This window comes from Oncorhynchus tshawytscha, linkage group LG29 (genome assembly GCF_018296145.1).
Source record: "Oncorhynchus tshawytscha isolate Ot180627B linkage group LG29, Otsh_v2.0, whole genome shotgun sequence".
NCBI classification, from domain to species: Eukaryota; Metazoa; Chordata; class Actinopteri; order Salmoniformes; family Salmonidae; genus Oncorhynchus; species Oncorhynchus tshawytscha.
The window spans coordinates 15,448,539-15,462,501 of NC_056457.1; the positions used below are offsets into that span (position 1 = coordinate 15,448,539).

Sequence of the window (13,963 nt, forward strand, 5' to 3'; positions counted from 1 at the left end):
ACACACACACACACACACACACACACACACACACACACACACCACTTACTCTCTAGGCTTTGTGCTAACCAGCACTCTGAGAGGTCCCTTGCTGGTGAAACAGTGTTTGAGGAAAGCCTCCATCTCCGGGAAGGGCCTCAGGAACACCAGGTCTCCATTTATAGAAAACACCTTCCTCCCGACCTCTAGACCTGCCATCTACACAGAGAGAAGAAACCAGGCTTATGACACAACTACTACGGACACACACACACACACACACAGAGACATTATCCTTGTGGTTTCACTGAACATTTGTTCGCGTCACTATCGACAGGCATAAAAAACACACTTAAGGGAATCAAGCGTGCCAGCCAGGCCCCCGTCCACTGACCTGCCACCTTCAAGGCTGGTGGAAATTAGGGCTGGGATCGATCCCGTGAGTTTCCCCTGAAACCCCGTCCCAGCCTTGTCCTCTAGACGATCAAAGGCGCTGAACACAAAAGGAGACCTCAAATATGTGCTGACGTGTTGACGTGGTCTATTTCAGCGCCAGACCGCAGCGTCAATTACCACAGATCCGGTTCAAACTCAGAGCAATCCGTCACATCCAGAGGGTTCTACCCTTCAGAATAATGATCAGAGGAGTGTGTGTGTGTGTGTGTGTTCAGACAAATGATCAAACGCCTTACTCAGACTGCTGAGGCCCACAGACTAACCAGAGCTGAACGATAGCATTACGTTTCAAATGTACCACCGTGGAAACAGACATTGAAAAGTTACACTCCGTGTTCTGTTGCCTGCTCAGCGTGGCCAGATCAGAGACACCCTCGGGGCTGAACTGGAGAGAAAGTATGAAACATGTATGTACTTACTTACTGTAAGTCACTCTGGATATGAGCGTCTGCTAAATGTAAAAATATATCTGTGTATCAGAGGTAGAGGTTAACCGGCAGGGCATGTAAACAGGCACGTAAACCACAGGGGGGAGTGGGAGTGTTGACAACAGTCACGTGGGCGGAGAGATAGGGAGTGTGTGTGTGTGTGTGTGTGTGTGTGACCCTCACCTCCGCATGCGAGCCCTTCTCCACTGACTTGATGATGGGTACTCTGTTTCTGTCCTCCAGGCTGAAACCATAACCTCCTTCACTGGGTCTTATCTGAAACAACACATTCCCTGTGAGTGGGTGAAACACAAACACACACACAGACACACTCCACATGTTGAGGCACACAAATTAGTCAAGTGAGTCAGTCTTAGAAAACACGTACACAGAACAAACACACACACAGGATTATGCATGCACACATACACACAGTCTTACAGAACACACACGCGTGCATGCACACTTCCACTAACACACACACAGATACTGTGACCCACAGATAGTGACTCAGGTATTTAATCAGCCCTCCAGAAGGACTTGCTTACTGGGGTGTTAAATCACGTTTTGCAGCAAATGTGGTCCGTAACCTTCTGTTTTCTGCTGAGTCGAAATGACTTGTTATGTACTCTTTTTATGGTTTGCTCATAGATTTACTGTGTGTGTGTGTGTGTGTGTGTGTGTGTGTGTGTGTGTGTGTGTGTGTGTGTGTGTGTGTGTGTGTGTGTGTGTGTGTGTGTGTGTATGTATGTATGTATGTGTGGTGTGTGTGTATGTATGTATGTATGTATGTGTGTGTGTGTGTGTGTGTGTGTGTGTGTGTGTGTGTGTGTGGTGTGTGTGTGTGTGTGTATGTATGTGTGTGTGGTGTGTGTTGGTGTGTGTATGTATGTATGTGTGGTGTGTGTGTGTGTGTGTGTGTGTGTGTGTGTGTGTGTGTGTGTGTGTGTGTGTGTATGTGTATGTATGTATGTGTGTGTGTGTGTGTGTGTGTGTGTGTGTGTGTGTGTGTGTGTGTGTGTGTGTGTGTGTGTGTGTGTGTGTGTGTGTGTGTGTGTGTGTGTGTGTGTGTGTATTTTAGAGGCGTAGTGTCTCTCCATTGACCAAAAACATGACATTAGTTAGGAGAGAGGGAGAGTCCATTCAGAATCAGAAAATGTCTTGGCATAGAGGAGAGTCCAATATGTCCTGTCAATTAGTTGTATGGCTGAACGAGGACCATATTTAAATAATTACTGGAGAACCTAGAGGTGTGGGAGTTTTCAGCTGTGGGTAATAAGATTGTGTGTGTGTGTGTGTGTGTGTGTGTGTGTGTGTGTGTGTGTGTGTGTGTGCACACATAGAAGCGTCCCAGCGTGTGTTTCTTTTCCCCCTGAGTGTACACGTAGAGCAAGAGGCATCGCTCACCAACAGCGACTTGGCGATGACATTCTCAGCTATCTTCAGGTCGTGCTTCATGGCTTGCTTGTGTTTGGTGTTTGATCCCTCCATCTCCTCATCCGCAAAGAAACGGAACAGCAGAGGCTCGTCTTTGAACTCACTCTTTTCCAACACTGGAGAAGGGAAGAAAAAGAACGATAGAATGAAAAGGTTAGACACAATTACTTCAAGCCTGTCCCCAAAAATAGAGCGAGCTTACCAAGGCATCTCTCTCTGCCTCCTAAATGGCAACCTAATCCCTATGTGGGGGCCCATAGGCCTCTGGTCAAAAGTAGTGCACTGTATAGGGAATGGGATGCAATTTAAGATGCCCCCCTGTACGAAATGAACCTTGCGGTTGAATTACTTCTCTCTTCTGTGATAATTGATGGCATAAACCCATTGTCTGCTTTGATCCCCTTTAGGTGATTCTGAACACTGGGGTCCAAATGGCACCCTACCCCCCTATACTGTGCACTACTATTGACAGGGTACCATTGGTAATGAATATTTTGTTTGGGGATCAAAGATAAACGTGTCAACGAGGCTGGGAGAAAGATTCTGTCGTTTCTGTTACACACACAGATGCGCGTTCGCACTCACACAAAGAAAAACACTGTTGATTCTGTTCCTCTCACTTTGTAAAAGTAGTTCTATTTATTTACTTACAATGAGACACTGCAAAAACAAGGCTTTCATTACTCAGCTGTTCCTATTAGTGTGTGTGTGTGTGTGTGTGTGTGTGTGTGTGTGTGTGTGTGTGTGTGTGTGTTAGCGTGGCTGTGGTGAGAATGTTTGTTGGTCTTGGTGTGAACGACTGGTCGTCATAGTTACCAGTTGTTTATGGCAGCCAGGCTGCTTTTTCAAGAGCAGGGTTCCCTTGTGCCAAAGAATGCACACACACACACACACACACACACACACACACACACACACACACACACACACACACTTGAAGTCTAAAGTTTACATACACTTAGGTTGGGGTCATTAAAACTCGTTTTTAAACCACTCCACAAATGTCTTGTTAACAAACTATAGTTTTGGCAAGTCTACTTTGCGCATTACACAAGTAATTTTTCAACCAATTGTTTACAGACAGATTATTCCACGTATAATTCACTGTATCACAATTCCAGTGGGTCAGAAGTTTACATACACTAAGTTGACTGTGCCTTAAAACAGCTTGGAAAATTCCAGAAAATTATGTCATGGCTTTAGAAGCTTCTGTTAGGCTAATTGACATCATTTGAGTCAATTGGAGGTGTACCTCTGGATTTATTTCAAGACCTACCTTCAAACTCAGTGCCTCTTTGCTTGACATCATGGGAAAATCAAAAGAAATCAGTCAAGACCTCAGGAAAACAATTGTAGACAAGTCTGGTTCATCCTTGGGAGCAATATCCAAACGCCTGAAGGTACCACGTTCATCTGTACAAACAATAGTACGCAAGTATAAACACCATGGGACCACGCAGCCGTCATACCACTCAGGAAGGAGACACGTTCTGTCTCCTAGAGATGAACGTACTTTGGTGCGAAAAGTGCAAACCAAACCCAGAACAACAGCAAAGGACCTTGTGAAGATGCTGGAGGAAATAGGTACAAAAGTATCTAAATCCACAGTAAAACAAGTCCTATATCGACATAACCTGAAAGGCCGAAGGAAGAAGCCACTGCTCCAGAACCGCCATAAAAAAGTTTGCAACTGCACATGGGGACAAAGATCGTACTTTTTGGAGAAATATCCTCTGGTCTGATGAAACAAAAATAGAACTGTTTGGCCATAATGACCATCATTATGTTTGGAGGAGAAAGGGGGAGGCTTGCAAGCCGAAGAACACCATCCCAACCGTGAAGCACGGGGGTGGCAGCATCATGTTGTGGGGGTGCTTTGATGCAGGAGGGACTGGTGCACTTCACAAAATAGATGGCATCTTGAAAGAGGAAAATTATGTGGATATATTGAAGCAACATCTCAAGACATCAGTCAGGAAGTTAAAGTTTGGTCACAAATGGGTCTTCCAAATGGACATTGACCCCAAGCATACTTCCAAAGTTGTGGCAAAATGCCTTAAGGACAACAAAGTCAAGGTATTGGAGTGGCCATCACAAAGCCTCTGACCTCAATCCCATAGAACATTTGGGGGCAGAACTGAAAAAGCGTGTGCGAGCAAGGAGGCCTACAAACCTGACTCAGTTACACCTTTTCTTCTTCATTACCCTCATGATGTAACTAACTGCTTCAAACTACAATTCAGTTTGGCTTCATATTGAGCCAAATTCTATGTAACAGTCATAACAACTAAAACCATCAAACTTCCCTTTCTTTCATTTCTCCTCCCTGCCTCCCTCCGTCTCTGTGTAATTTCACCATTCGTGCCGATAAGTTATTTGGCCTGTTAAGTGACCATTATAATGATTGACATTATATCTGATCCCGCCAGAGACAGGGGGAAATGTTGAGGAAACTCTGGTTTGTTTTCTGTCCTTCTGTCTCTCGAGGGGATATTCACTATTTCAAGGTCGAGGGTCTGGGTTTAGAACTTGTGTTGCCATAGAGACCAGTTGACCCAAGTCCTTTCTGAGCTCCATCTTACTCTGCAAGCTGGCTCCCTCACTCTCGAAATTTAAGAGTGTGTGTGTGTGTGTGTGTGTGTGTGTGTGTCCAGGACCAAGGTTCAGAGTCCTTGTTCTAAACATTGTGGTGTTACATAGATGACGTGTATGTCGATGAAGTGAAGAAATCTGTCTGTCTGCTTGCCCGTCTGTCTGTCTGCCCGTCTGTCTGTCTGCCTATCTGTCTGTCTGTCTACCCGTCTGTCTGTCTGTCTTTCGTACCGTGGTGCATGAAGCCATTGTCACACAGCTCCTTCCCCAAGATCAACGACTCCTCCCTCGTCCTGCAGTCCCCCTAGAAAGAAAGAGAGCGAGAAAGAGAGGGAGAATGGGGGGGATAGTGAGTGGAGAGAGAGAGAGCGAGAGAGAATGGGGGGATAGTGAGTGGAGAGAGAGAGAGAGAGAGAATGGGGGTAGTGAGAGAGAGAGAGAGAGAGAGATAAAGAGAGAGAGAATGGGGGATAGTGAGTGGAGAGAGAGAGAGAGAGAGAATGGGGGGGTAGTGAGTAGAGAGAGAGAGAGATAAAGAGAGAGAGAATGGGGGATAGTGAGTGGAGAGAGAGAGAGCGAGAGAGAGAGAGAATGGGGGATAGTGAGTGGAGAGAGAGAGAGCGAGAGAGAGAGAGTGAGAGAGAGAGAGAGGGAGAATGGGGGATAGTGAGTGGAGAGAGAGAGAGCGAGAGCGAGAGAATGGGGGGATAGTGAGTGGAGAGAGAGAGAGCGAGAGAGAGAGAATGGGGGATAGTGAGTGGAGAGAGAGAGAGCGAGAGAATGGGGGATAGTGAGTGGAGAGAGAGAGAGCGAGAGAGAGAGCAAGAGAGAGAGAGAAAGGGGGGATAGTGAGTGGAGAGAGAGAGCGAGAGAATGGGGGATAGTGAGTGGAGAGAGAGAGAGCAAGAGAGAGAGAGAGAGAATGGGGGATAATGAGTGGAGAGAGAGAGCGAGAGAATGGGGGGGATAGTGAGTGGAGAGAGAGAGCAAGAGAGAGAGAGAATGGGGGATAGTGAGTGGAGAGAGAGAGAGAGAGAATGGGGGGATAGTGAGTGGAGAGAGAGAGCAAGAGAGAGAGAGAGAATGGGGGGATAGTGAGTGGAGAGAGAGAGCGAGAGAATGGGGGGATAGTGAGTGGAGAGAGAGAGCAAGAGAGAGAGAGAATGGGGGATAGTGAGTGGAGAGAGAGAGAGCAAGAGAGAGAGAGAGAGAGAGAGAGAATGGGGGATAGTGAGTGGAGAGAGAGAGAGAGAGAATGGGGGATAGTGAGTGGAGAGAGAGAGAGAGAAATGGGGGATAGTGAGTGGAGAGAGAGAGAGAGAGAAGAGAATGGGGGGGATAGTGAGTGGAGAGAGAGAGAGAGAGAGAGAGAATGGGGGATCGTGAGTGGAGAGAGAGAGAGAGAGAATGGGGGATAGTGAGTGGAGAGAGAGAGAGAGAGAATGGGGGATAGTGAGTGGAGAGAGAGAGAGAGAGAATGGGGGGGATAGTGAGTGGAGAGAGAGAGAGAGAGAGAGAGAGAATGGGGGGGATCGTGAGTGGAGAGAGAGAGAGAGAGAGAGAGAGAATGGGGGGATAGTGAGTGGAGAGAGAGAGAGAGAGAATGGGGGGGATAGTGAGTGGAGAGAGAGAGCAAGAGAATGGGGGATAGTGAGTGGAGAGGGAGAGCAAGAGAGAGAGAGAGAATGGGGGATAGTGAGTGGAGAGAGAGAGAGCAAGAGAGAGAGAGAGAGAGAGAATGGGGGGATAGTGAGTGGAGAGAGAGAGAGCAAGAGAGAGAGAGAGAGAGAGAGAATGGGGGATAGTGAGTGGAGAGAGAGAGAGAGAGAATGGGGGATAGTGAGTGAGAGAGAGAGAGAGAGAATGGGGGATAGTGAGTGGAGAGAGAGAGAGAGAGAGAGAGAGAAGGGGGGGGATCGTGAGTGGAGAGAGAGAGAGAGAGAGAGAGAATGGGGGGATAGTGAGTGGAGAGAGAGAGAGAGAGAATGGGGGGGATAGTGAGTGGAGAGAGAGAGCAAGAGAATGGGGGATAGTGAGTGGAGAGGGAGAGCAAGAGAGAGAGAGAGAATGGGGGGATAGTGAGTGGAGAGAGAGAGAGCAAGAGAGAGAGAGAGAGAGAGAATGGGGGATAGTGAGTGGAGAGAGAGAGAGAGAGAGAGAGAGAGAGAATGGGGGATAGTGAGTGGAGAGAGAGAGAGAGAGAATGGGGGATCGTGAGTGGAGAGAGAGAGAGAGAGAATGGGGGATAGTGAGTGGAGAGAGAGAGGGAGAGAATGGGGGGATAGTGAGTGGAGAGAGAGAGAGGGGAGAGAGAGAATGGGGGGATAGTGAGTGGAGAGAGAGAGAGGGGAGAGAGGGAGAGAATGGGGGGGATAGTGAGTGGAGAACGAGAGATGGGAGAGAGGGATAGCATGTTTAAAGAACGGTCAAAATGTCACACACACACCGTCCCTTTGTTCTTCTGTCCAACAGGCCTGCAGACAGGCCAAGCCACAACACACTAATTTCTCCAAACTCTCACACACACACACACACACACACACACACACACACACACACACACACAGGACAGTTCCAGTCTTGAGTTGGTTCCATTGTAAAGCATTTACACGTCAGTCAGTATCCTGTATGAGACTATCAATCTGTGGAGCTCAAAGCTTCATGTCAGGGCCAATAGAGATCAGTCATATAGTCACAATGATGTTCCCACTCCGTCTGGCTTCCCCTAGTTCCTCCGTGGAACGGCAACCCGCACACACACACACTAGAAGACTCCGAGGCCTGTTTTGTGGTTTGTTGTCTCAGTCTGCGACCTCTGACCGGCCTGTTGACAAAACACAAATTTCCCTGTTCCCTTTCTTCCTGTTTCTTTCTTCCTTCCTCTCTTTCATCTTTCAATGTTTTCAAGAGGAGGGGGGGTGTTCCAAATATACATACATGTACATGCCAATAGAGACCATTCAGAATAACATGTGAAGGAGGGTTGGGGTTAGGGAGAGAAAGGAGGAAAGATGTAGGGTTAGGGGTCAGGGGTCAGGAAAAGAAAGGAGGTGAGATGTAGGTTTTACCTGTGCTATGAGCCAGTCTATCAACTTGTTGGCCATCACCACCGACTTGTACGTTCTCAGGTGGTAGTCCTTGTCCCTGGGTGGACCGAAAAACAGAGACCAGTTAGAATACGACACAGGCTAGACATAGAACAGTACTAATCTGATTTCGGACTGACTAAAGAACAGTTCTAATACGACACAGGCTAGACATAGAACAGTACTAATCTGATTTAGGACAGACTAAAGAACAGTTCTAATACGACACAGGCTAGACATAGAACAGTACTAATCTGATTTAGGACAGACATAGAACAGTACTAATCTGATTTAGGACAGACATAGAACAGTACTAATCCGATTTAGGACAGACTAAAGAACAGTTCTAATCCGATTTAGGACAGACATAGAACAGTTCTAATCCTATTTAGGACAGACATAGAACAGTTCTAATCCGATTTAGGACAGACATAGAACAGTTCTAATCCGACTTAGGACAGACATAGAACAGTTCTAATCCGATTTAGGACAGACATAGAACAGTACTAATCCGATTTAGGACAGACTAAAGAACAGTTCTAATCCGATTTAGGACAGACATAGAACAGTTCTAATCCTATTTAGGACAGACATAGAACAGTTCTAATCCGACTTAGGACAGACATAGAACAGTTCTAATCCGACTTAGGACAGACATAGAACAGTTCTAATCCGATTTAGGACAGACATAGAACAGTACTAATCCGATTTAGGACAGACATAGAACAGTTCTAATCCTATTTAGGACAGACATAGAACAGTTCTAATCCGATTTAGGACAGACATAGAACAGTTCTAATCCGATTTAGGACAGACATAGAACAGTTCTAATCCGATTTAGGACAGACATAGAACAGTTCTAATCCGACTTAGGACAGACATAGAACAGTACTAATCCGATTTAGGACAGACATAGAACAGTTCTAATCCGACTTAGGACAGACATAGAGCAGTACTAATCCGATTTAGGACAGACATAGAGAAGTACTAATCTGATTTAGGACAAACTAAAGAACAGTTCTAATCCGATTTAGGACAAACTAAAGAACAGTTCTAATCCGATTTAGGACAGACTAAAGAACCGTTCTAATCCAATTTAGGACAGACTAAAGAACAGTTCTAATCCGATTTAGGACAGACTAAAGAACAGTTCTAATCCGATTTAGGACAGACTAAAGAACAGTCCTAATCCGATTTAGGACAGACTAAAGAACAGTCCTAATCCGATTTAGGACAGACTAAAGAACAGTTCTAATCCGATTTAGGACAGACTAAAGAACAGTTCTAATCCGATTTAGGACAGACTAAAGAACAGTTCTAATCCGATTTAGGACAGACTAAAGAACAGTTCTAATCCGATTTAGGACAGACTAAAGAACAGTTCTAATCCGATTTAGGACAGACTAAAGAACAGTTCTAATCCGATTTAGGACAGACTAAAGAACAGTTCTAATCCGATTTAGGACAGACTAGAGAACAGTTCTAATCCGATTTAGGACAGACTAAAGAACAGTTCAAATCCGATTTAAGACAGACTAAAGAACAGTTCTAATCTGATTTAGGACAGACTAGAGAACAGTTCTAATCCGATTTAGGACAGACTGAAGAACAGTTCTAATCCGATTTAGGACAGACTAAAGAACAGTTCTAATCCGATTTAGGACAGACTAAAGAACAGTTCTAATCCGATTTAGGACAGACTAGAGAACAGTTCTAATCCGATTTAGGACAGACTAAAGAACAGTTCAAATCCGATTTAAGACAGACTAAAGAACAGTTCTAATCCGATTTAGGACAGACGAAAGAACAGTTCTAATACGATTTAGGACAGACTAAAGAACAGTCCTAATCCGATTTAGGACAGACTAAAGAACAGTTCTAATTCGATTTAGGACAGACTAAAGAACAGTTCTAATCCGATTTAGGACAGACTAAAGAAAAGTTCTAATCCGATTTAGGACAGACTAAAGAACAGTTCTAATCCGATTTAGGACAGACTAAAGAACAGTTCTAATCCGACTTAGGACAGACTAAAGAACAGTTCTAATCCGACTTAGGACAGACTAAAGAACAGTTCTAATCCGATTTAGGACACACTAAAGAACAGTTCTAATCCGATTTAGGACAGACTAAAGAACAGTCCTAATCCGATTTAGGACAGACGAAAGAACAGTTCTAATACGATTTAGGACAGACTAAAGAACAGTCCTAAATCCGATTTAGGACAGACTAAAGAACAGTTCTAATTCGATTTAGGACAGACTAAAGAACAGTTCTAATCCGATTTAGGACAGACTAAAGAAAAGTTCTAATCCGATTTAGGACAGACTAAAGAACAGTTCTAACAGTCCACATCACCGAATCCCCTTCAACTTGACATTTGAACAGTGAAAGTAACAAGAACAAATGATCGTACGCCCCCGAGTTCTGTCAACTCTGAGCATCAAATGTAGATGTATTACTGCCCCCAACTGGATACAACTGTGGGAGACCCCAGAACATTTATGTTATCCATTCATTCAGTACTGGTCAAGTACTTCATACTATCCATCAAAAGTAATGTCCGTCAGTAGAGACCCTAACAGGCTGTGGGTCTACAGGAGAGGGGAGAACATTTGTGTCTGAGTCCCAAACGGTGCCCTATTCCCTACATAGTGCACTACGCTTGACTCTATAAGGGAAAAGGGTGATATTTGGGACTGTGTTATCACAGTGTTACCACTATGACTGACTCAGTCAGCTGACCCCTCCTCTGCCTGCCAGACCAGGGAATGTCACTGTCACACACACCCATACTGTGACACACACCCATACTGTATGCACGCATACACATACACACACACACACACACACACACAAACACAGACCAGGAAATGTGACTGAACCGCGTCGGTGGGTGATTTTCCCATGAACACAGGGATCTCCCTACGGACACACAGGGGCTTTGGTCAGGGCTGGAAAGTCCAGGACCACCACAACCATAGTGGGACATTCAACTGCATTACTGTGTTAGACACCGGGTCTGGACACTGATGAGGGCGGGGGTGGTGTGATGTATGGTATTTGTTAGTTAGGCACGTTGCTCTGCTGTGCCATGCCCAGACCTCCAGGAAAAGAGCCAGGGAGGCAGGAGGCTGGCTGTTTTCCCCCTCAGAATTAGCGGGCGGGCCTGGGGGTACGGGGGGGGTTAAGAGCAGACTGTCAGAGTGAAAAACGAGGGGTAAAGACTGGGCCAGCGGGAAGCCATATGCCTGGCATAAGGAGGCAGAGCTGACCTGAAGAGCTAGTGGCTGAAAAGTGGTTAAGGTCAGAGAGGAGTTTCAGCTTGCCTCCTGCTCTCTGGACTCCCTCTAAATGGGAGGCAGCCCGGTCGCCTCTTAGGGTTAAGACACAATTCTCCGTCCTTTTCCAGAAGTGTGCACTTGCAAACTCCCTGTGATGGATGTAAAATGGCTGCAGTGAGTTTCCGGGCACTGTTAAATGTGAGAAAAGGTTCAGGTGGGTGGAGAATTGCTACGCAGCCCATTGGAAAAGGCAGCGTGTCCATATCATACACCCACCCGTAACTGATTCTCATTTTTATGGACACCGCAAAGGGCTACTCTGAGTCGATATTCACGTCGCAAGAAGTAATTCCCCTCCACCACACCCACTAATTGGGGGAAACAAACAGTCTTTCCCATTGACCCTGATTGTAAAAGAGCCAACTTTGGTCGATTGTTTTTGTTATACAGAAATAACAAAAAATGCTGAAAAGCTGCTGTGTGTCAGCGGTGTAAGAAAACCCCTGAATGAGTAGGTGTTCTAACTCTTCACACCGGTAGTGTATGTATATATTCACAACAAAATATATATATGGGGGATTGGAAATGATGCAGACAATTACACTGATGGAAGCTACAATCTATCTGCAATATTAAAGCTGATCCACCCCCTAAAATAAATAATCATCATCATCATCATCAGGCCCAGTCCAGCAAGGCGAGACTGGCAGGCATACTGGCATACCTTTCATTATTTTACAATCCATAGGAATTGATCGGTTCAAACCACATCATTGTGTGTCCTGTCATTAGAGCCGGTAGAAGTGTAAGGGCTCCGTCCCAAAATGGCCCAAGTCAAAAGTAGTGCATTAGGTTGCCATTTGGAGCACAGGCACTGACTGCGGGGGCTGCATGTATCCCTACAGGAGAGAAGCACTAAAATGGCCCGAGGGACCCGGTTGTGAAGGCGGATTCACTGCTTTCTTGTGGGGAAAGCGGGGGCGTCACACACACACACACTCGCTTCGTCAGCCAGGAAATTCCACCTAATTAGGTAGGGGCTGAACGCTCCAATTAGAGGCCTGGCATTCCAAGGACCAGAGACCCATTGTGAAAGATACACACACGGCAGAGGCACTCATCACACACAGAGCCAGGAATGCATTGTGAGGGATACTCTCACTCTCTCTCTCTCTCTCTCTCTCTCTCTCTCTCACACAATCTTTCTCTCTCCCTCTCCGTCTGTCTCTCCCTCACAAAACCTTAGGCATATGTCTCTCTCTCTCTCTCTCTCTCTCTCTCTCTCTCTCTCTCTCTCTCTCTCTCTCTCTCTCTCTCTCTCTCTCTCTCTCTCTCTCTCTCTCTCTCTCTCTCTCTCTCTCTCTCTCTCTCTCTCTCTCTCTCTCTCTCTCTCTCTCTCTCTCGTCTCTCTCTCTCTCTCTCTCTCTCTCTCTCTCTCTCTCTCTCTCTCTCTCTCTCTCTCTCTCTCTCTCACACAATCTTTCTCTCTCCCTCTCCGTCTGTCTCTCCCTCACAAAACCTTAGGCATATGTCTACCCTGTGTCAACAAAGCTAGATTGACAGGGTCATCCACCACTCACTTAAGTTAATGTACAGTACACTATTCTGTGTACAACTTATTTAATGGCAGACACACAGCTGAGCCTACCAGCAGGACTTTCTGTAAACTTCTCTCTACTCCTCCCCTTCTCCCCACCATGGTCTCCTCCCCTTCTCCCCACCATGGTCTCCTCCCCTTCTCCCCACTATGGTCTCCTCCCCTTCTCCCCACCATGGTCTCCTCCTCTACCCCCCACCATGGTCTCCTCCCTCTACCCCCCACCATGGTCTCCTCCTCTACCCCCCCCACCATGGTCTCCTCCCCTTCTCCTTCTCCCCACCATGGTCTCCTCCCCTTCTCCTTCTCCCCACCATGGTCTCCTCCACTTCTCCTTCTCCCCACCATGGTCTCCTCCTCTACCCCCCACCATGGTCTCCTCCTCTACCCCCCACCATGGTCTCCTCCCCTTCTCCCCACCATGGTCTCCTCCTCTACCCCCCACCATGGTCTCCTCCTCTACCCCCACCATGGTCTCCTCCTCTACCCCCCACCATGGTCTCCTCCTCTACCCCCAACCATGGTCTCCTCCTCTACCCCCACCATGGTCTCCTCCTCTACCCCCACCATGGTCTCCTCCTCTACCCCCACCATGGTCTCCTCCTATACCCCTCACCATGGTCTCCTCCTCTCTGGTCTCCTCCTCTCTCCTGCTCTACCCCCACCATGGTCTCCTCCTCTATCCCCCACCATGGTCTCCTCCTCTCTCCTCCTCCACCCCCTCTCCTCATCTCTCTCCTCTCCTCCTCTACCCCCTCTCCTCTACCCCCACCATGGTGTGGTTCCTGACAGTTGGTCATGGTGTAACATACATTCAGCAGAGCTACAAAGACTGACACCCTGTCTGTATGGGCCATGGGGTGTGGGCATTGAAATGAAATGTATAGAAGTGACACAGTCCCTTACGTGTGACCGATGCAACGAGTCTGTCTATATTGATCCTATGGCCTTTAGTGGGTCTGTGGCGTTTGGGCTGTGACCTACATAAACACAGAGAGGTGCTGTGGAAAGCAGACATCGATTTGGACGCTTTTAACATCCGATCTGAAGCTGACCGTTCGACTCTCAAGCAATCGATCGCAATGTTTAATAAATGAAGCTGTT

At 46.7% G+C, this 13,963-nt stretch overlaps 1 protein-coding gene across 2 annotated transcripts in view; it reads right to left on the reverse strand.

Moving 5' to 3' along the window:
- prex2 (phosphatidylinositol-3,4,5-trisphosphate-dependent Rac exchange factor 2) overlaps positions 1 to 13,963 on the reverse strand; it is a 230,805-nt gene that overhangs the window by 132,108 nt on the left and 84,734 nt on the right. For both annotated transcript variants that reach the window (XM_042308946.1, XM_042308947.1), the window contains exons 14-18: positions 7,961 to 8,036; positions 5,124 to 5,196; positions 2,271 to 2,416; positions 1,047 to 1,139; positions 50 to 198 (exon numbers count right to left, since the gene is read on the reverse strand). In XM_042308946.1, the coding sequence (XP_042164880.1) occupies positions 50 to 198; positions 1,047 to 1,139; positions 2,271 to 2,416; positions 5,124 to 5,196; positions 7,961 to 8,036 (537 nt within the window). The remainder of the gene's footprint in view (positions 1 to 49; positions 199 to 1,046; positions 1,140 to 2,270; positions 2,417 to 5,123; positions 5,197 to 7,960; positions 8,037 to 13,963) is intronic.